Source organism: Ammospiza caudacuta, chromosome 9 (genome assembly GCF_027887145.1).
Source record: "Ammospiza caudacuta isolate bAmmCau1 chromosome 9, bAmmCau1.pri, whole genome shotgun sequence".
NCBI classification, from domain to species: Eukaryota; Metazoa; Chordata; class Aves; order Passeriformes; family Passerellidae; genus Ammospiza; species Ammospiza caudacuta.
In genome coordinates, this window is record NC_080601.1 from 24,978,921 (window position 1) to 24,999,473 (window position 20,553).

Below are 20,553 nucleotides of genomic sequence, written 5' to 3' on the forward strand. Positions count from 1 at the left end.
ACGAACACCCTCCCCGACCCCCTGGTCCCGCTGCCCCTCGGGACGACCCCTGCAGCAGCCGGACCCCCTCCCCGGCGGCGGGCAGTGCTCCGGTGCAGCAAGCGCATGGAAGCAGCTCCCTCTGCTGCCGCCGGGATGCCGCCAGCCGGCCTGGCCCGCCGCGGGATGCGCCGGGCGGGGCGGGGCGGGGCAGGGGAGGGGAGGAAGCGCCGGGGGCCGCCCCGGGCGAGCGAGCTCGGGCTCCGCGGCGGGAAATGTTGATAATTAAATTATACATCCCGAAGCGGCGGGCCGAGAGCGTGTCCTGCCCGGGAGAGTGGCGGTGTCGCGGGCAGGAGCAGCTGCGACGCGGCCAGGCGCTACCGGAGGTGTAATAAAGTTGGGCTCTCAACCGCGCCGGCGTCTTCTGTCCGCCGCGGACCGGGCCGGGCCGGGCGGGCGGGACCGGTGCTGCTGTCACGGTGCAGCGCCGCGGTCGCACGGTAAGGCGCCGCTGTCACACGGTGCCGCTGTCACAGGTGCCGTGCCGCTGTCGCACGGTGCGGTGCTGGGGTCACACGGTGCCGCTGTCACACGGTGCGGTGCCGCTGTCGCACGGTGCGGTGCCGCTGTCGCACGGTGCGGCGCCGGGGTCACACGGTGCCTCTGTCACACGGTGCGGTGCCGCTGTCACACGGTGCGGTGCCGCTGTCACACGGTGCGGCGCCGGGGTCACACGGTGCCGCTGTCACACGGTGCGGTGCCGCTGTCACACGGTGCGGTGCGGCTGTCACACGGTGCGGTGCCGCTCCGGGCCGCCGGGGGCGCTGCGCGCGTGGGCGCGGCGGTCACGCGCGGCGGAGCAGGAAGCGGCGCGGGGCGGGTGGAGCCGCCCGGTGCCGGTGTCCCGGTGCAGCCGCCCTGTCCCGGTGCCGGTGTTCCCCCCGGCCGCGGACCATGCGCTGCGTCCTGATCGCCAGCACCGCGGCCGAGCTGCTCTTCTACTGGGCCGATGCCGCCTTCCTCCGCCGGCTGCGGTCGTCCCACGCCGGGCAGGTGGGGCGGGACGGGGCGGCGCGGGTGCGGGTGCGGGAAGGGGGCGCGGGGTGCGCGGTCGCGCGTGGGCCCTGACCGGGAGAGTGTGGCGCAGGGCCCGGCGCTGGAGGACAGCCTCAACACCCTCTTCGCCCCCCTGATCATTTCCTGCGCCGCGCTGCTGGAGAAGCTCTCCGACACCTATACCTGCTTCGCCACCGAGGGCGGGCGGCACCTCCACGTCCTGCACATGGTAGGACCGGCACCGGGACCCCTGAGCGGCACCGGGGACCAGGGACCGCTTGACCCCGCTTGACCCCGCTGCCGTTTGCAGTTCGGGGACTGCCTGTACATCGCAGTGAACGGCGACGGGACGCAGAGCGAGGACGACCTGCGCCGGACGCTCTTCGTGCTGCGGCGCTTGGTGGAGGCTCACTGTGGCCTCGTCACGCTCGACTCGCACCTCATCCGCAAGGAGTGAGCAGGCACAGCCCCCGGCACAGGCTGGCATGTCGGGCTGCTGGGGGGGCTGCCCTGGGCTGCCCTCATGCAGCACTGGGGGCTGGGAGTGGGGTCTCCAGCTGGGACCCCCTCTTTGCAGCAGGACCCCCTGCCTGCTGGGCTACAGCTGGGTTTTGGTGTGTCAGTCCCACGCGGGGAGGTGACAGCCAGCTGTCTGTTTACCCTCTGTGACGCTGCAGGTTGCGGCCGGCTGATTCGGAGCAGCGGGAGCGCGTGTGGAGCCTGCTGCGGGGCCTGCTGGAGACCTACAGCCACCTGCGGGAGGAGGACCAGAGCTTTGCAGTGGAGGTACCAGTGATCTGCGCTGTCCCTCACTTTTGGGGTGTTCCACTTTTGGTGGGAGGCTGCATGGAGTCCCAGGATGTGGGAAAAGGCAGTAGGCTGGGGACTTTAGGGCAGCTCCCTGGAGCAGTGGAAGCTCAGACCTGCCCCTAGGACTGCAAGGCTGGGGCTGAGGAAGCTCAGCAGCCTCCCCTCCTCCTGCACCCCAGGCCGTGGAGCGGCTGATCCATCCTCAGCTGTGTGAGCAGTGCATCGAGTTCCTGGAGCGACAAGTGGTGCAGCACATCAACACCAGCCCCGAGCGTGGCGGGGATGAAGTGGGCCATGCCTTCCTCCTGGTACACACCAAGCTGCTGGCCTTCTACTCCAGGTGTGCCCGGTCCCACCACGCTCCCTCCCCAGGGCAGCCGTGTGTCCTCCCAGCTGACCCTGCCCTTCTCTGTCCTGCAGCCGCAACGCCAGCTCCATCCGCCCTGCCGACCTGCTCGTCCTCATCCTCCTGGTTCAGGACCTGTACCCCAGCCAGAGTGCTGAGGAGGATCTTGGCCCACAGGTGCTTCAGAGCAGGCCTGGGGGTGCAGCAAGTCAGGGTGCTCCCATCATGGGGTGATGCCTTGACAGCTGGGGCTTAGGGGGGGTTTTCTCTCTTTTTGAAAGCCCACAGCAGGGAATGTTCTCCCTCAGGGACCCAAGAGAAGTGAGAGCATCCCTGTGAGTGGCCCTGGCTCCCATGGAGCTGCAGAGAAGGACTCAGATGACCAAGTGAGTCCTTCAGATCAGGAGTTGCAGGGTGGGATTGCTGGGAGGGCTGCCTGTATCGCCGTATGCTGACCCATTTGTTATTGCTGGCAGGACACAGATGATCTCTCTGTGCCTGAGGTGTACTACACACCTGAGCCCTCGCCAGGCGGGCACAGTACAGGTGAGTGCCCAGCTGGGCAGCAGCCGTGCCCCACACCCCCAGCCCTGCAGAGGCCCAGGGCTCTGGTGTGGGGGCTGGAAGGGTGCCCTGCCATGTTCTCTGCAGGCAGTGAGAGCTGGTCAGAGGGTGCTGAGATGCTGAGCATTGGGGAGGTGGATGCTGCAGATGTCCAGGTGAGCCCAGAGTCCTGCAACACCTCCCAGCTCCACACCTCACAGACCTGCCCCAGTGCCTTTTGCAGTTTCTGGTCCTCATCACTCTCTCTTGCTGTGCTGCAGCTGTGGGTACTCCGTGTCGCCCATGTTGTGCATATTTGTGACAGCTCTGATCTCCTTCTCTGGGCATTTTACAACAAGCTGTCACAGCAGAGAGGGAGCGGGGCTGCCTCAGAGCAGTCCAGTGTCTCCCTCTGCTGCCGCTGGGCTTTCTGGGCTGCTTCCCTGATGGATGCTGCAACACCTCACACACTGCAAGCAAACACTGGCCCCGGTTTAAGGCATTTGGAACCTTTGTCTTTGCAACAGTCTTCTTCTTCTCTGCTGCTCCTTTGGGGTCCCTGGGCACTTTCCTCACTGCTGATCTTTTGCTACATGGCCCCTCCAGCTCTTTTGATTCTGTCTTGCCTGGTTGCAGCTTTCAAGGCAATGCTGCATCCCTACAGAGCATTCTCTGTGCGAGCTCCCTCATCCCCACAGGGGACTCAGTATCTCCCCTGTCTTCCCAGATGGCAGAGGACTTGCTGCAGACCTTGGGGCCTCTGGTCCCTGAAGCTTCAAACCCCAGAAGGATCTTTCTGGATGCCAGCCTGCGGGAAGGTTACTGCCCCTTGCTGCCACACACCATGCACTGCCTCCCGCTCTGGCCAGGCATCTCCCTTGTGCTGCTGACCAAGGTGAGCTGTCTCTGAGGTGAGGGGAGCTGGGTGGGACTAGGTCCTGCCTGACCCATCTCTCCTTTCCCTGGCAGGGCCCCATGACCCAGGTGGCCATCACCTTGTACCAACTGCTGGATGGTTTCTTGGTGCTGGAGAGGAAGCTGGAAGAGGGACCAGAGGTGGGAGTCGCACGCTCCTACCCATTCCTCGCTGAGCTGCGGCAGCGCATGGACAAATTTGTGAAGAAGCTGAGTGGACAGGACATCCAGGTGGGCGTGGGGACATGAGGACCCTGTCCTGTTTTCTCCACAGCCTGACACCATCCTGTCTCTTTCTAGTTGCAGAACACCTGGTTGGACTTTAAGAACAAGATATTTTCACGGAGTGAGCCTGGGAGCTCCCTAGAGTGAGTAGCAGGAAGCCAGGGAAAATCTCTGGGACAGGCAGGGATCTGTCCCATCCCGGGGACGAGCACAGCTGTCCCTGCAGTGCTGGGGACCCAGTGTCCAAGCTCGGCTCTGTCTGTGTCCCCTGGCTCAGGCTGCTGCAGTCAGTGGCCAACGTGAAGCGGCAGCTCTGCTCCGTGTACCGCCAGCTCTTCCTGACCTCTGCTGGCCACAGCCTGTCCCAAGGGCTGCGGGACCGTGCTCAGAAACTGATGAGGTGAGTGCAGGGGGACGGTCAGCATCGCCAGGGGGCTGCCCCACACCCAGCTCTGCTGGGGCTTGTGGGTCCTGGCCTCTCACCGTGCCTCTTCTCGGCAGGGAGAAGCTGCTGGACTGGCGGGACTTCCTGCTGGTGAAGAGCAGGCGCAATATCACCATGGTGTCATACCCATCCCTGCAACTGGGGAGCCAGCCTGCCACTGGGGTGTCCCTGAGGGGGTAGCAGACGTGGGAGTGGGACCCTGTCTCCCAGCACCAGGATTAAGGGGAGGAATGTAGTGGGCAAAGGTGGTTTCCCGAGGCTCAGGGGCTGTCCTAGAAGGGCACCAAAGTTGTTGGACACCCTTAACCTATCCCACGTACCTGGAGGACTTCCCTGGCCTGGTGCACTTCATCTATGTGGACCGCACAGCTGGACAAATGATGGCACCATCACTCAGTGTGACAGAGAAGTCCAGCTCAGAGCTGGGCAAGAGTCCCCTGGCCACCTTCATCAAGAAAAAGGTACTGTTCATGGGGTAGGTGTGGGATGGGAACCGCAGAAGAGGGTGGAAATTGGAGGGGTTTCTGCTCAGGCTTCAGGTGTCCCTTGTCCCCCAGGTGTGGTCCCTGATCACGCTGGCCCGGCGATACCTGCAGAAGGGCTATACAACACTGATGCTGCAGGATGGTGACTACTGCTGCTCCTACTTCCTCTGGTTTGAGAATGAGATGGTATGTGGGGCCAGGAAGGGGCTGAGCTCTCTTTCTCTGGGGCAGGGAGCAGGGCTGCAGGCCTAGTCAGCTCTGACTGCTCAGTGGTCCCATCCCAGCTCCTGCCCTCTGCTGTCATTTCTCCCCAGGGCTACAAGCTGGAGGTGATGGAGGTACCAGTCCTGTCTGATGATTCTGCTCCCATTGGGATGCTTGCAGGGGACTACTACAGGTGAGCAGTTGCCAGCCCTGTGGTTTGGCACCAGGACTCAAAGCTGTGATGGCACACGGGTCCCTGGGGGTGATGCCAGGATGCCAGCGGAGTTGCACCAGCCCATCTCCCAGCCTGGTGCCATGGTTTTGGTGGGCTTGGGTGGCAGAGTCCGTGGGGATGTGTCCTTGCAAAGTGCTTTACAGAGGGAAGGTTGTTGGAAGGGGTTGTCTGTGTGCACTGTACCTGCCAAGCCCCTGTCTTCTCCTCCGCAGGAAGTTGCTGCGTTATTACAGCAAGAACCACCAGGCAGAGGTAGTGAAGTGCTATGAGCTGCTGACCTTGCACCTGGGCATCATCCCCTCCGAGCTGGTGGTGCAGCAGGCCTATGACTTGGCCCGGCGCCTCTGGGAGCCATCCCGCATCCCTCTGCTCTGAGCTGCCTCCAGCCGCCTTGGGGCTGGGATTAAAGTGGGTGTGTGGGTGCTCCCAGAGCCTGGGTTGCTTTCTCAGCGTCTGTGTGCCATGCTGTGGATTGTGCCTGTAGGCAGGGACAGGCAAGCCTCCCATCCTTCAGCCTGGCCAGGGCTGACACTGTCCCTTTTCCTGCTCCCCATGCTTATGACTGCCACCCAGCAGCCTCTGGGGACAGAGAGTGGGACCGAGAGGTTGCTGGCAAATCACTGTCTTGCTGAAAAGTGCATTTCCAGAGCAGGATTTTAAATGTTAGCTTGGCATTGCTGCCAGGCTTTGGCCAGAGATTGAGATAATGTAGCCAAACCTGAGTGAAGCAATGGTCTAGGGTGCATTCCCCTTCCCCCTCACTCCCAAATGTGGGGTGCAGGGCCCTCAGAGGTTTGGCAGGCTCTGGAGAGGTGCAGCCCATCCTGCACTCCCTTTCCCACACCCAGGCACCAGTTAGCCACAGCTCTGAGCTTAGCTGGGAACAGCGAGTAAATCCCGAGGCAGCTTATGTGTTTCCCAGGCACGTCTGGGCTCAGTGCACTCCAAACCTCAAGTACAGCTGGGAATGAGGCCAGCCCCAAGGGACTCACGTAGCCACTGTCCCTTTTTGCTCCCATGCCACTCGCTGGAGCTGGGGACAGCAATTCAGGCAGCACTGGACCATGACAGGGCCTTTGCCCCATCCTGCTGAGCTGGAATTCGCCCTGCTGAGCAACAGTTCTGGATTCAAAGCCATGCTCATTCCCAAACTGCCCCTTCTGCTGCTTTCAGGGCTGTGGGGGGGGGCAAACTCCTTCTGTCCTGCCATGCTTGGCCCATCATCCCAGCCATATGCCTCTGGCTCATCCCTGGAGCACCACAGGAGCTGGGGCAGGGGGCTCTCAGGCCCCCGCCTGCCTGCTCAGCACCGTCCTGGAGCACAGCCTGGGGACCCCCTAGCACCTGCGGAACCCCAGGCAGGATGTGGCCCCTTCTCAGCCCTGGGCTCGTCTCCGGCCCCGCTGCAAGCCCGCAGCTGAGCTGTGCCGGGTCCGCCCCTCGCTGGGGCAGCAGCAGCGGCGGGAGCCCCTGTCCTGAGCAGCCTCCCCGCCTCCTCAAGGCGTTCCCCGCCTGGCCCCCCGTCCCTCCCCGTGCCCGGAAGCCCTGGGAAAAGTTCCGCCGTGGAAGCAAAGTCCAGGCGGACAGAGCAAAGCCGGACAGAGCGGCCATGGCCGGGCGCTGCGCGCTCCGGGGAACGCTCGGTCCGCGCTGCCCCTCCCGCTGGCCGCAGGGCTGGCGTCTGTGCCTGCGGCCGCCAGGAGCGCGTCTGGCCCATGCCGGGGCCGCGGCCCAGCTGCAGCAGGAATACGATGCGGTGGTGATCGGGGCAGGTAACAGAGCCAGGGAGCGAGAGCCGGGCTGCGGGCGGGGACCCACATCTGCCCACCCCCCAGGGCAGATAGCAAAGGAGCAGCTCGGTGGGGACCGCAGTCGTGCTGGACGTATTGCAAACCCCCAGACTGCTCCTCATGCCTGGGACCACACAGGGGTCTGGCACAAATTGCAGCCCCCCAGCATCAGAGCACTGTAGGAACATCTGCCTTGAGTGATTCTGTCCCCCTCTGCTGCACCATTAGGGCCAGGGGTGTAGGGCTGGGGGAGGATTCTCCTTGTCACCTGAATCCCTGTGTCTAGAGCCTGTTATTGGGGTGGCTGTGACAGCCCCATGACCCAGGCACGGCAGGGTGCCCTGTGCTGCAGGCCCATCACCAACACTGGACTCTGCTCATCTCCCTCTCTTCTTGCAGGACACAACGGGCTGGTGGCAGTGAGTACCTAGAGTGGCGTGCTGCCTCTCCTCCATCCTCAGGGACAGCAGGGACTGGGAAGGGTCTGCGCTGAGAGCAAGGGAGGGCTTTGGTGTCCATGGGGCTGGGGCTCCCACAGGCCCTCCCTAGTGAGGGGGGCACTATGTGCAGGAGGGGCCTCCTGTTGGCAGTGGCAATCCCGGCTGGAGGGATGGCAGTGTGCCCCGTGCTCCCCACAGGCTGCCTACCTGCAGCGGGCAGGGCTGCGCACGGCTGTGCTGGAGAGGCGCCACGTGCTGGGCGGCGCCGCCGTCACTGAGGAGATCGTGCCAGGTACCACTGCGTGCCCCTTGTCCCCCTGGCCAGCCCTGCTGGTGGACATTCCCCACCACCCCACATGTTCCAGGGTTCAAGTTCTCCCGGGCATCGTATCTGCTCAGCCTGCTGCGACCACAAATCTATGCTGATCTGGAGCTGCAGGTACTGGCACCCATCCTTTGCTGGGCTGCTGGCAACTCCCAGCGTGCAAGCAAGGGGGACTCTGCTGCCAGGCTGTCCCTGCAGGGTGGCTCCTGCAGTGGGGACATCCCTGTCTTGCAGCGGCACGGTCTGAGGGTGCTCCCAAGGGACCCCTACTCCTTCACCCCACTGCTGGAGGACAGGAGCCCTCCTCGCTCCCTTCTGCTGGGACATGACATGGCCCAGACTCAGCAGCAGATTGCTCAGTTCTCCCAGAAGGATGCCCAGGTACCAGCAGGGGCGTGCCCCTGGCACAGCAAAACCCACAAGGGGCTGCCCTGCCCCTGGAGTGGCAGAGATGCTCCTGAGTGGGGTATCCATTGCACCCACAATGGTGCAGCCCTTGCTGTCCACCCTCTGTCCCCTTCCAGGTCTATCCTGAGTATGAGGCGTTCATGGGGCGCATGGTGTTGGCCCTTGACCCACTGCTGGATGCCCCTCCAGTGGATACAGCTGCCCTGGGAAAGGGTTCCCTGCCCCAGCAGCTCAGGAACCTGCAAACCCTGAAGCCCTTGCTGCAGGCAGGTACATCTGGGATGCCAGGGACCTTGGCAGCAAGGGGTGTTTGCCAGCACCTGGGATGGGCAGTGCAGAGCCTCCTCAGGAGCCCAGTGTGGGCTGGCAGGCTCTGGTAGGCTTGCTCACCTTGGTGCCGCTGAGTGACCTCCAAAGCCAGCTGGGCACCAGTATCCAGCCCTGGCACAGCCATGCAGGTCTCACACCACCTCTCCACCCCCAGGGCTGGCACTGGGGCGGCAGCTGCCCCACTATTACGAGGTGCTCACAGCTCCCATCTCCAAGGTGCGTGCTGGCAGTGCTGGTGTGGAAACACCCTCTGCCTCTCCTGCCTGCCAGGATGCTGCAGCAGCTCCCCACCCCAAGCCTGGCATGCTCTCTTTCTCCTGGGCCAGATCCTGGATCACTGGTTTGAGTCAGAACCCCTGAAGGCAACTCTGGCTACTGATGCTGTGATTGGAGCCATGGCCAGCCCACACACCCCTGGCAGTGGGTGAGGGATCCTTCCCCCCGGGGCTCATGCCTGCACTGTCCCCCCTTGCCGTGCTCTGTGCTTGGCTCTGCTGCACCAGTACCCTGTGCCCTGCCCCCTGCCTCTCCCTCCCACTGCCTGCTCAACTTTGCCAGGGTGCCTCAGGGCTTGGTGCTGGGCAAGGGGCTGCCCCCAGCCCTGCCAGTGGCTCTCCTGAGTGGCCCCCACCTATCCCTTCACTGTTTGGGCACCTCTGTCCCCAGGCTGGGCTGAGTCCTGGCTGGTGCATCCTCCCTGTAACTGAGTTTACATCCCATGAGGTGGCATGGTCCCATGGGGGGACTGTGGGGGCTGTGGCACCATCCTCACTACCCATGCAGGGGACAGATCCATCCCCTCAGCCAGCAGCTAATCCAAGGTCCTACTACCTCAGGTATGTGCTGTTGCACCATGTCATGGGTGAGCTGGAGGGACGGCGCGGGGCCTGGGGCTACGTGGCAGGCGGAATGGGAGCCCTGTCCTACGCCATCGCCCAGGCAGCCACTGCCCGGGGAGCCCACATCTTTGCTGACAAGGTACGGGGTGTCTGGGAGAGGGGAGCTGCTTGGCCATGCCCTCAGGCAGCAGGGATGCTCTTGGTAAAGTCCTGTCCCCTACCCGTGCCCAGGCAGTGTGCCACGTGCTGCTGGGCAGGGCCGGGGAGGCGCGGGGTGTCGTGCTGCAGGATGGGACAGAGGTGAGGAGCAAACTGGTGCTGTCCAATGCCTCCCCCCAAATCACCTTTCTGGAACTCATTCCTCAGGTATGGAGTGCGTGGGGCTGGGGGGGGCTTGGCCTGTTGGAATAGCCCATTCCCACTGCCTCTCACAGCCACCCTCTGCATGGTGTATCCCACCCTAGGAGCAGCTGCCCAAGGACTTTGTCCAGCGGATCCGACAGCTTGACACACGCTCCCCTGTCACCAAGATCAATGGTAGGTACCAGCAGGGATGCTTCAGCTGCCATCCCTGCTGGAGGAACACTGGTGCCAGGCTCAGCAAGAGGCTGCACCCCACTTCATCTCCCCATCCCATGCCCAGTGGCGGTGGATCGGCTGCCCAGCTTCCTGGCTGCCCCCAATGCCCACGATGGCCAGGCCCTGCCCCACCACCAGTGCTCCATACACCTCAACTGCGAGGGCACCCAGCTCCTGCACCAGGCATTCACTGAGGCTGCCCAGGGGCACCCCTCCAGCAGGTAGGAGCCTGTACTGGCACACCTTGGTGCACTGGGGAAGGGCCAGGACAGCCATGGCTGTGAATGCTGGGGAGGGAGGTATGGCATGGCTGGGTGCCCCTCTGCCTGTCCAGCTGGTCTACTGCTCCCCCAGGCCCATGATCGAGCTCTGCATTCCCTCAGTGCTGGACCCAGGGCTGGCCCCTCCAGGCTGCCACGTCGTGTCCCTGTTCACACAGTACACCCCGTCCGTGCTGGCGGGCGGGCGGTGCTGGGACGAGCAGGCCAGAAATGCATACGCAGACACAGGTACGTGATGCACACACAGAGCCAGTAACACCCATGGGCAGAGCTGCCCTGGGCTGCACAGGAGTTTGCTACCACATCCCCCGGGCTGCCCAGCAGGAGTCCCTTCATCTTTCTCTAGTGTTTGACTGCATCGAAGACTATGCCCCAGGGTTCAAGGCATCTGTCATTGGCAGGGACATCCTGACGCCACCAGACCTGGAGAGGATCTTTGGGCTGCCCGGTGGAGTGGGTACCATGAGTGTCAGCTCTGAGCATCGCTCTGGTGCCAGTGCTAGTGGTCACACGGGCCTGGGCCAGACACAGCTAGCTCACACAGAGCTCTGTTGGCAGAACATCTTCCATGGAGGGATGTCTCTGGACCAGCTGTACTTTGCCCGGCCAGTACCATCCTACTCTGGCTACCGGTCCCCAATTCCTGGCCTGTACCTGTGTGGAAGTGGAGCCCACCCTGGTGAGCAGAGCTGGCAGCAGGACCTTCATGGAGGCCTGCAGAAGGAAGAAAGTGCCATGTGGAAGAGGTGCAGCAGCATTCCCCATTTCTCCTCTCTTGCAGGAGGAGGAGTGATGGGAGCAGCAGGACGCAATGCTGCCCAGGTGGCTATCAAGGATTTCAGGCACCTCTGATGAAATTGGTGAAACTGACTTCACCAACACAGGGTTGTGACAGCAGCATGCCCTACTGGTGCCATGCAGAGCCCTGCCCATCCACAACTTGCTTCCCCAGCACCTCAGGGCAGCAGCATCTCCTGAGAGCTGGATGTAGGCTGGCAGGGTCCCCTGTGCTCCCAGCCTGACACAACCCAGCCTTGCCCCAGTGGCTCCTGGACCCTGCATGACCATGGCAAGCCTCACTCAGCCCCTGCCTGTGCCCATGGAAATAAACCCTGGCCTGGGCTCTGTCATGAGCACTCTCACTGTGTTTTTTGAGCAACTCATGCAGCTCCTACTGCACTATCCACACTTGCTGGTAATGCAGCCTTGGGGAGCTGCCAGAGAGCACAGGCACATTTCAGAGTAGTGAACAGGGACAAACAGCCCCTCACCCTCTTCTCTGCTCATTGATGCAGACTCAGGTGCGTGCAGGACTGGTTGTACTGAGTTCCCCAGCTCCGGGCAGGTCCAGACCATCCTAAGTCCTTAGAACAAGCAGGGAGCTGCCTGGATGCTGCTTTGGTGCCTGGAGTCCCCAGCTGTCCCCAGTCCGCGGCTGTTGGTGGCTGTGTGTACAGCAGACACGTGCCCAGCGGCTCAGAAACCGCAGGAGCCGGGGCTGCAGCTGCCCCTCGTGCCTCACACATGCTCCTATTCCCGACGGAAGCCGCTGCACGTGTCCTGGCCCCGTCCCCGCGTCCCCGCGTCCCCAGGGCAGATGTTCCGTGCTGGCCGCTCCTCAGCCGCAGCAGGCCCGGGTGTGCCCCTCGCCCGGGCTGCAGCCGGGAGCCGCTGGCTGCAGATTACAGAGCTCACATCCTCTCCCTGCCCTCTTCCTCCGCCAGACAATGCTCCCGATTCAGCCGCCCGCCTCGCCTCCTGCCGGGCCCTAAATACGGTGCTGCCAGGGTGAGCTGCTGCACCTGAGCTGGCTGAATCAATATTGACCGGCCAGGAATAGTCCCGCAGCCCGCTGAGAATAGCCCCGCACGCCCGCCCGCCGCCCACAGCTTCCCGCGCAGGGGCTGCCCTGCTGCCGGCCGTGTATTTTTAGCTGCTGCCGCTGCCCGGGATTGCAGGTGCTGGCACCCTGTGAGCCCCCAGGGAGACGAGGGGCATTGGCTGACACCTCAGGGCAAAGGGGACACCTCCAGCCCAGCACGGTCACACGAGCGGCAGGACACAGTGTCCGTAGAGCTGCGAGAAGAGCTGGCAGGTCCCAGAGGGGCAGAGCCCACCAGCCCCCGCAGCTCTCTGTTCTTGCTGTCCCCTGAGCAGAGGCAGAGCCCTGCCCTGCCCTTCCCCGCACCTCTCTGTTCTTGCTGTCCCCGGAGCAGAGGCAGAGCTGGGAGCGGGACCCAGCGCCCGCCTGCCCGCATCCCTGCCAGCATCTGCCGGGGGAGGAGCTCGGGGGAGGCTCCTGGCTTCACACTTAAGCAATTGATCTCCAAAACGTCGAGACGAATGAGTCACGGGCTCCACTGCTGGCCCCAACCCTGCCCTTCCCCAGGGCTTTCCGTGGCCTCCATTCTGGGGCTGGCCAGCGATTCACATCGCAGCTTCAGGGCATTGCCCCGATCCCGGCCAAGGCAGAGGCTGGGATGAGAGTGCCCTGCGAGGGGGACCCAGAGTCGTGCATCCCTGCACACCCAGAGGTGCTGGGGCTCCTTGCGAGACGTGGCGATGAGCTCACGGGCTATTCCCGGCCGTGTTGATCCTGGCTCCTCCCGGCAGGATCCGGCTGCTTTGACTCCAAACAAACAGTCCGGTGGCCACCGGCACATTCCTGGCCGGTCCCTGGGCACGGCCGGGGCACTGGGTTTCCTGTTTATCCCCATCCCACGGCGGGCGTGTGGGCAGCGGGGTGCCCCGGGGACTGGCGGCCCCCCAAGCCGGAGGTTGCTCCCGGGGCAAGTCGGGCAGGGGGCGGGGGGCATCACCGGTCCCCACGTCCCACGGAGCGGGGCTGAGCCTCAGGACCCTCACAGCCAGCCTGCTTTATGGATGGCACAGGTGATGATGCCCCAAGCCCTGGGAGAGCTGCTCTCCGGCTCTCGGTACCATCCCATACCCTGCCGTGGTCCCTGTGTCCCCAAGTCCCGGCCCCACTGCAGCACCTCCTGTGCCCGTGCACCCACTCGAACCAGTGCGTTGGTGGGAAGCTGCAGGGAATGTCCCCGGCACAGCCGCTCGTCATCCCAGGAAAGTGCGTGCTGTGCCTGGCTGCGGTTCAGCCCCGCGAGGGGAGCATCCCTGACCGAGGGAATCTGGACTCGGGGGAGGCGCAGCCTCACGGCGGGCAGGGACTGTCCGGGACAGCTCAGATCCTCCCGGCTGGGGACAGGACGGGCTTTGGGACAGGAACGGGTTTGCCCCCGTGTGCGGTGAGGCAGAGTAGGGCCGGGGGTGGGCAGGGAGCAGGGCTGGGCTCCAGACCAGGGCGGGGGGCGGGGGGCCCCCTCGGGTCGGCCCACCCCGCCGCACCATAAAAGCGGCTGCAGGCGGTGCCCAGCGGGAGGCAGGAGCTGCGGGATCCACTGCTGCCAGCGCCACCACCGTGTCCCTCGCCACCGCCTGCCCCGCACCGCTGCCGCTCCGGCACCACCATCCCTTGCCAGGGTGAGTGCCAGAGGTGGCCCCGGGAGGGTCGGTCTGGGTACCTGGAGGGGGGTCAGCAATCCCACCAGTGCTCTGAATGAGGATGTAGGGGAAGAGGTGAGGCAACGGGGACCGGGCTGAGTGCAAGATAGAGAGGAATCCTGGTGTTCAGTAGAGAATCCAGGTGGAGGATGAAAGGGGGCTCTGTGGGGCCCTCACCCATGTCCCAAAACATGGGGCAGACAGGAAGCAACAAGAGCACAGGGCAATGTTTGTGGGTCTGCCCGTGGCTGTCAGTGCCCGAGAGGGCTGTGTCAGAGCTGGCTGACCTGGTGAAGGGGATAGGGCTGGGGTATGCTGTGCATGTGTCAGGGACCAGCCCATGCATCCCCCAGAGCACAGGGACAGGGATGTCACCGCCGTGCAAGAAGGCGTGATATCCCTCCGCATTGCCCAGCTCCTGGGGCACAGGGGGGGCTGCAGCTGCACCCCCACTCTGCCATGGTCCCCAAGGACTCACTGTTGGTCTGTCCCCAGGCATCCACTCACAGAACGATGATGGTGATGCCAGCTGGCTCAAGTCACGTCCTGCTGGTGCTGGTGCTGTGCTGGGTGGCCCCCAGCAGGCAGGAGCCGGCCCCGGTGCAGCTGCGGCTGGGGGGACCCCGGGGCCCAGCTGGAGAGGGCCGGCTGGAGGTGCTGTACCAGGGCCGCTGGGGCACCGTGTGCGACGATGGCTTCGACTTCCATGCGGCCACGGTGGCCTGCCGGCAGCTGGGTTACACCGCAGCCATCACCTGGACCCACAGCGCCACCTACGGCCAAGGGGAAGGTACGGGGCAGATGGGGAATGGGGGTAGGGGTCCCGACGAGGGCAGTGTGCTTCCCGCTGGCTGTGGGAGCCTCCCCACAGGGCCGTGGGTGCAGAGAGCTGGCGGGACACATTGCATGGGGCTGTGATGCTGTGTCCCCAGGCCCCATCTGGCTGGACAACGTGCGATGTGGGGGCAGTGAAGGCTCCCTGGCAGAGTGTGCCCACAATGGCTGGGGCATCAGTGACTGCCACCATGGCGAGGATGCTGGTGTGGTGTGCTCAGGACAGCGCCTGCCTGGCAACTCCCCTCAGGCCACCGCCACTGGTCACCTGGGAGAGGTGAGTGGGGGCCCGTGGCATGTGCCTGTGGCCAGCAGGGTACACCAGGGCGACTGGAGCAGGTCCCACCAACCCTTGCCCTGCCCTTTTCTGAGTGCTCTACCCTCGATGCTGGAGCCCCAGGCCCACGCCATGCCCACTGTGGCAGGTGTTGGGACAAGCCCTGGAGGAGGTGCGGCTCAAGCCCATCCTGGCACGGGCCAAGCTGAGCATGCCAGTGATGGAGGGTGCTGTGGAGGTGAAGCACAATGGGCGCTGGAGGCAGGTGTGTGATGCCAACTGGACCAGGAACAACAGCCGTGTGGTGTGCGGGATGCTGGGCTTCCCCCGCGAGAAGCACGTCAACACCAGCTTCTACCGGTAGGGATGAGGGAGACACATGCTGCTCCTGGGCACGGGGGGGGGGGGGCACACTGGGGACAAGAGATAGAGGAGTGGTCAGAGAAGGGCTGCACACATGGGTGGGTGTGCAAGGTGCTGGTATGGCAGGTATGGATCCCCTTCTTGGGCCTTTGACAAGGGTCAGAGTTGGGCTCACAGCATCCAGAAGTCTTTGGGAATGGTCACCATCATGGCTGGCAAAGTGTGGGACAAAGGAGAGGAAAGACAAGTGTCCCTTGGTCCCTCCCACCCTGTCTCAGCCTGGAACTATAAATACAGCCTATAATGAGCCCCTGCGGGTGCCAGGAGTCGCACAGTCCCGCTGGGACTCATGGTACAGACGGGTTTGGCACAGTAATTGCCAGTGGGGAGAGAATATGACATACCCTGGGGTCTCCATCTCCTGCCAGGGAGGGCAGAAATGTTGGGGCAGGGGGTTCAGAGTTGGGCAGTGTCAGCATGCTCCCTCATCTCCTGGCTCTGTACACCCACAGAAAGCTCTGGAACAAGAAGCTGAAGGACCCCAACTCCAGGTAGGACTCAGCACTGTGCATGGTGGGCAGGGCAACTTGAATGGGTGCCCAGCATGAGCATTGGGTGGGAGAGAGTCTCTGGCACCTGAGCTGACCCTGGCCCTGCTCCTCTCCCTTGGCAGCCTGAAGACCCTCAGCCAGAAGAACAGCTTCTGGGTGCACAGGGTGCGGTGTCAGGGCTCAGAGCCCCACCTGGCCCGCTGCCCTGTGCAGATGGCCCCACCAGCCCCCCGCCAGCACGCCTGCCCCCAAGGCATGCACGCCATCGTCAGCTGCCTCCCTGGCCCTGCCTTCCAGAAGGGCACGGGCAAAGGCAAGAACAAGACCGCACCAGGAAAGGTGAGCCCTTGCAGAGTTCCACACCCTCAGAGTCCCAGGGCTGAGCAGCATTCAGCCACCCCGTTTGCACTTGAGGGGGGGCTGGCTGTGCCCTGGGGTTGCTGACTGGCTGCTCTCTGTGCCCAGGTGCTCCCGGTGCGGCTGCGAGCGGGCACCCACGCTGGCGAGGGCCGGGTGGAGGTGCTGCGCCACGGGCAGTGGGGCACCGTGTGTGACAAGCAGTGGGACCTGGCTGCAGCCAGTGTGGTGTGCCGGCAGCTGGGCTATGGGACGGCAAAGCAGGCCCTGGTGGGAGCCCAGATGGGACAAGGTGAGGCAGGTGTTACAGCGTGGGCTTGGGAAACCTCTGGGCTTGGAGGGGTACGATGGGGAAATCAACTGGTTTGAGGTGTCCTGCTGGAGAATCCTGGGATGTTCACGTAGCTCCAGCCTGTCCTAGGATGAGGCTACCCTGTCTGCTCCTGCCATGGGCAGCCCCATTCCTATAAAGAATGCCCAGACCGGGGGAAGGAGGATGAGGGTGCTGCTTCAGGATGGTCATGGAGCAGGGAGCACTGACCCTTCCTGTGCTTTAGGTCTGGGGCCCATCCATATGAGCAATGTGCAGTGCACTGGCCATGAGCACTCCCTGGGCGAGTGTCGCTTCCAGGATGCTGAGCAGAATGGGTGCCGGCACGAGGCCGACGCTGCCGTCCGCTGCCACATGCCCTTCATGGACTTCAAGAGCCAGGTGAGTCCCTGCCTCCTTCCCAGGGCCTGTTTCACCCCAGCCCCATTGCACAGTCCCTGCTCCCCAAGCTCTATGCCCAGTGTGGGTGCTCAGAGCAGCCCTGGAGTGACCCAGGGGATGGGAGGACACAGAGCAGTGTCCTGATGGGGCTCTGCAGGGTGATCTGGTGGCAAATTGGTCTTTAGGGATGAAAGGAGGAAGATGAGGCAGATGTTCAGCTGGATGTGCAGGGCTGCTGGTCCCATTGCAGTGTGGAGTGGGAGAGCTGGGATCTGTGCCACATTCCAGTTCTGCCCCTCTCTGCCAACAGGTGCGGCTGGCCGGGGGCCGCAACCCCGAGGAAGGTGTGGTGGAAGTGCTGGTGCCAGTGCAGGGGCAGCTGCAGTGGGGTGCAGTGTGTGGGGCACAGTGGGGCCTGAACGAGGCCATGGTGGTCTGCAGGCAGCTGGGGCTGGGCTTTGCCAGCCATGCCCTCCAGGTGAGTGGGGTACCAGCCTGGGGCCAGAACTGCAGGGGTCCTGCAGGATGGACAGCGTGGGCATGGTGTGGCCAGGGGCTCTGGGATGGGACAGTGGGGACGATGGTGGCAGTTTTAGGGCAGGAGGGGAGGCAGGTGGGAGTTGGCAAGGGCTGCAAGGACTGGTCCAAGCACTGTGCTCCTCCTCTGTGCAGGAGACGTGGTACTGGGCAGGCAGCCCCGGTGCCAGCCAGGTTGTGATGAGCGGCGTGCGCTGTGCGGGCACCGAGCTGGCCCTCCAGCAGTGCCAGCGCCACGGCCCTGTCCACTGCCCCAGCGGCGGGGGACGCTTCTCAGCCGGGGTCACCTGCACTGCCCGTGAGTAGCAGGAGCCCAGGGGGTACTGCTGGGAGGGGGCACCCCTCTTCTCCTGTAGGAGGGTAGGGAGTGCTGTGCAGGGTGGGGACCATCTTCTCAATCCCTGCTGATCCCCTCCGTGCCAGATGCCCCAGACCTGGTGATGAATGCCCAGCTGGTGCAGGAGACAGCCTACCTGGAGGACAGACCCCTGGGGCTGCTGTACTGTGCCCATGAGGAGCGCTGCCTCTCCCGCTCTGCTGACAACATGCAGTGGCCCTACGGCCACCGCCGCCTTCTGCGCTTCTCCTCCCAGATCCACAACCTGGGAAGAGCCGATTTCCGACCGAGGATGGGGCGTCATGCCTGGACTTGGCACCAGTGCCACCGGTGAGTGTCCCATAGGCAGGGGCTGGCAGGGAGCTGCCCTGTCCTTGGGCCTGGCAGGGCATGGTGGCACCCGTCCCACCCAGGGTAATTGACAGCGTCTGAGCCAGCACTGTCATTACGGCTTTATTTGGCTTCAGGGCTGTAATTTGCTGAGTCCCTGGGTGCTGCCCTGCCGGAAGTTCTGCCAGGGTTGCCTGGGACAGCCACGTGCTCCCTGGCTGGGCGCTGGTCCTGTGCTGAGCCCCTGTCCCCACAGACACTTCCACAGCATCGAGGTCTTCACCCACTATGACCTGCTGACGCTCAATGGCTCCAAGGTGGCCGAGGGACACAAGGCCAGCTTTTGCCTGGAAGACACCAACTGCCCCGAAGGTAGGTGCCAGCTGCAGAGCTGACAGAGGCCCAGTTCTGCTCCCCAAAGGGGCTCTGTCTGTGCCTCCCTCACCTCCCTCCTTGCTGCAGGTCTTCAGCGACGCTTTGCCTGTGCCAACTTTGGTGAGCAGGGGGTGAGTGTGGGGTGCTGGGACACCTACCGCCATGACATCGACTGCCAGTGGATCGACATCACCGATGTGCCACCAGGCAGCTACACCTTCCAGGTATGGGGATGGAGGGGTGCGGGACACCAAGCTACCAGATCTCAGGGCTGGAGAGTCCCTTCCATGAGCACAACAGCATCCCTCACCCTGCTCATCAGGGTGCTGCTCTGTACCATGCTGTGCATGCCACAGCCCTGCCTGGCCAGGGCACAGCAGAGTTGCTCCCAGCCCTGCCTCTTGCCCTCCCCAGGTGGTTGTGAACCCCAAGCATGAGGTGGCTGAGTCAGACTTCTCCAACAACGTGATGAGGTGCCAGTGCAAGTATGATGGGCAGCGTGTCTGGATGCATGGCTGCCACACAAGTAAGGAGGGACGGGAGCTTAGGGGCTGTGGCAGGCAGGGTGAGGGAAGTGATGAGGTTGGGGGTGCCACAGGTTCCTTGTGCCCCCACATGCACACCTACCCCACAACATGGCTCTCCCCAGGTGATGCCTACGGTGCCAATGTGGTGAGCGACATGGAGAGACGGGAGCGCCTGGCCAACAACCTCGTGTGAACCCCTGCCATTGGCGTGGTCCCACGGGAGAGTCCGACTCCTGCAGCCCGGCCCCTGTGCCCTGGCAGCACCCGACTGAGCTCAGGGACTTGCAGACTTGTGTATTTATTGATGCTGCTGCAGAGGAGGGAGATGAGCGCCAGGGCTGGCGGGGAGTGCCTGGGGGTGCCTATGCTGCCAGCAGGATTGGAAAGAGTGGCCCCAGTACTGCAGCAGGCCTCACCTCCACAGCCCCAGGGCCCCCAGGACAACTACCTCAGCCTGCCCAGCCCCCCATGCTCCAGGAGACTCAGGACAGTCCCCAGCCACCCATGCACCAGTCCTGTCTTCAATAAAGGTTCTGTGAGTTGGGAGCAGGGTGCTGTGCTGTGGAAGAGGGGCTACTCCTTTATCAATCCTACCATCACCTCCTCCTTCCCCTGCACTCTTTCCTATTAGGATCATGAAGCCAATCCCCAGCTGGGAACAACTTGGTCTAGGCAATGTGTCCCCAGCTAGGCAGTGTTCCCTCTGTGCTACCCAGGGCCACCAACTCCTGGGCTGTCTGCACGTGGCTGGCATCAAGCAGCTCTGGCTTGCCATTAGTGGTCCCCATGGCCCTGAACTGGCTAACCCTGTGCATGCAAAGACCCAGCCAGCTCTGTGGCAGCATGGGCTGGCAGCCAGCCCAGCAGCCACAGTGTATGCAGCTGACATGCTGGGCTTTCCCAGGCTGTCCTGGCAGCTTTCCACACATGGGAGCTGTGGTAGGGCCACTCTGTCCTTCAAAGACACAGTGTGGGGACACAGGGAACACTGTGCCCTTGCTTTCTGTTTCTTACCTCCCATGGTTTCTATCTTTTTTCTTACAACAAGAAATAAAAGGGAATGTCACCAACACACTCTGTACTGTCTGTTCCCCAGCTTGCCAGCCACGGGGCAGTGCCGCCCCTCTCCTAGCACACCTGTGTCCATTCCTGCCTCGCTGGCAGGCACCAGCCCAGGGTGGGGGGCTGCCAGCACCCACCTCGGCCCAGGACAAGTCAGGCTGCACCCACACGTGATGGTCCCTGCACGTGGAGCCGCTGCTGGGAGCACAGGGATGCACTGGAGGGGCCCGAGGCCAGAGACCGTGGCAAGGCACGTGCTGGTGGAGGCTCACCCGGCCAGGCTGGGGCTTTGAGGGATGCCGCATGGCCGGGAAGATGTTTTCCACATGAGAGCAGCTCTGCTGCCTGGAATTTCCACCGGCCAAGCCACGAGCATCCGGGAACGGCAGCCGAGATGGCTCCCAGCTGGCAGCGCCGCCGGATGGCGCAGGGGCAGGCAGCCACCGCCACGGGGTCATGACCAGCCCCGCTGCTGCCAAGCTGGGGGACAGCCAGGGGACACGGGGCAGCCACATGAGCACTTCAGCAACCAAA

The 20,553-nt window shown here is 63.6% G+C and overlaps 3 protein-coding genes across 3 annotated transcripts; all 3 read left to right on the plus strand.

Moving 5' to 3' along the window:
• Positions 1 to 847: 847 nt before the first annotated feature.
• Positions 848 to 5,673, plus strand: HPS1 (HPS1 biogenesis of lysosomal organelles complex 3 subunit 1). Its single transcript, XM_058810553.1, has 18 exons — positions 848 to 1,035; positions 1,130 to 1,267; positions 1,349 to 1,491; positions 1,716 to 1,824; positions 2,028 to 2,188; positions 2,269 to 2,371; positions 2,503 to 2,580; positions 2,671 to 2,740; positions 2,846 to 2,913; positions 3,465 to 3,632; positions 3,707 to 3,883; positions 3,953 to 4,020; positions 4,155 to 4,277; positions 4,379 to 4,443; positions 4,638 to 4,783; positions 4,880 to 4,993; positions 5,122 to 5,204; positions 5,459 to 5,673. Exons 1-18 carry the CDS (start codon positions 937 to 939, stop codon positions 5,619 to 5,621), a joined length of 2,076 nt encoding a protein of 691 aa, XP_058666536.1. The 5' UTR covers positions 848 to 936; the 3' UTR covers positions 5,622 to 5,673.
• Positions 5,674 to 6,806: 1,133 nt separating this feature from the next.
• PYROXD2 (pyridine nucleotide-disulphide oxidoreductase domain 2) lies at positions 6,807 to 11,318 on the plus strand. Its single transcript, XM_058810686.1, has 16 exons — positions 6,807 to 7,018; positions 7,436 to 7,455; positions 7,675 to 7,768; positions 7,842 to 7,915; positions 8,036 to 8,182; positions 8,326 to 8,479; positions 8,694 to 8,755; positions 8,866 to 8,963; positions 9,376 to 9,517; positions 9,610 to 9,744; positions 9,843 to 9,915; positions 10,022 to 10,178; positions 10,312 to 10,466; positions 10,585 to 10,691; positions 10,797 to 10,917; positions 11,020 to 11,318. The coding sequence occupies exons 1-16, from the start codon at positions 6,856 to 6,858 to the stop codon at positions 11,088 to 11,090; spliced, it is 1,773 nt and encodes a 590-aa protein (XP_058666669.1). The 5' UTR covers positions 6,807 to 6,855; the 3' UTR covers positions 11,091 to 11,318.
• A 2,779-nt stretch (positions 11,319 to 14,097) lies between these two features.
• On the plus strand, positions 14,098 to 19,351 carry LOXL4 (lysyl oxidase like 4). The gene is given in 16 exon segments (XM_058810595.1): positions 14,098 to 14,150; positions 14,152 to 14,244; positions 14,246 to 14,547; positions 14,690 to 14,868; positions 15,017 to 15,228; positions 15,744 to 15,782; positions 15,905 to 16,121; positions 16,248 to 16,431; positions 16,697 to 16,851; positions 17,162 to 17,329; positions 17,524 to 17,686; positions 17,812 to 18,055; positions 18,312 to 18,427; positions 18,518 to 18,654; positions 18,845 to 18,956; positions 19,080 to 19,351. Coding segments are annotated over 16 exon segments (2,445 nt in total). The 3' UTR covers positions 19,151 to 19,351.
• The last annotated feature ends 1,202 nt before the right edge of the window (positions 19,352 to 20,553 follow it).

What these genes read in the sequence shown, in the direction of transcription:
- PYROXD2 (XM_058810686.1), top strand. Translation starts at nt 6,856, where the DNA reads ATGGCCGGGCGCTGCGCGCTCCGGGGAACGCTCGGTCCGCGCTGCCCC. An exon ending in TGCGGTGGTGATCGGGGCAG is followed by an intron (nt 7,019 to 7,435) that starts GTAACAGAGCCA and finishes CTCTTCTTGCAG; the next exon opens with GACACAACGGGCTGGTGGCA. An exon ending in ATGCTGATCTGGAGCTGCAG is followed by an intron (nt 7,916 to 8,035) that starts GTACTGGCACCC and finishes CCTGTCTTGCAG; the next exon opens with CGGCACGGTCTGAGGGTGCT.
- HPS1 (XM_058810553.1), top strand. Translation starts at nt 937, where the DNA reads ATGCGCTGCGTCCTGATCGCCAGCACCGCGGCCGAGCTGCTCTTCTAC. An exon ending in GGTCGTCCCACGCCGGGCAG is followed by an intron (nt 1,036 to 1,129) that starts GTGGGGCGGGAC and finishes AGTGTGGCGCAG; the next exon opens with GGCCCGGCGCTGGAGGACAG. An exon ending in CTGCTGGCCTTCTACTCCAG is followed by an intron (nt 2,189 to 2,268) that starts GTGTGCCCGGTC and finishes TCTGTCCTGCAG; the next exon opens with CCGCAACGCCAGCTCCATCC.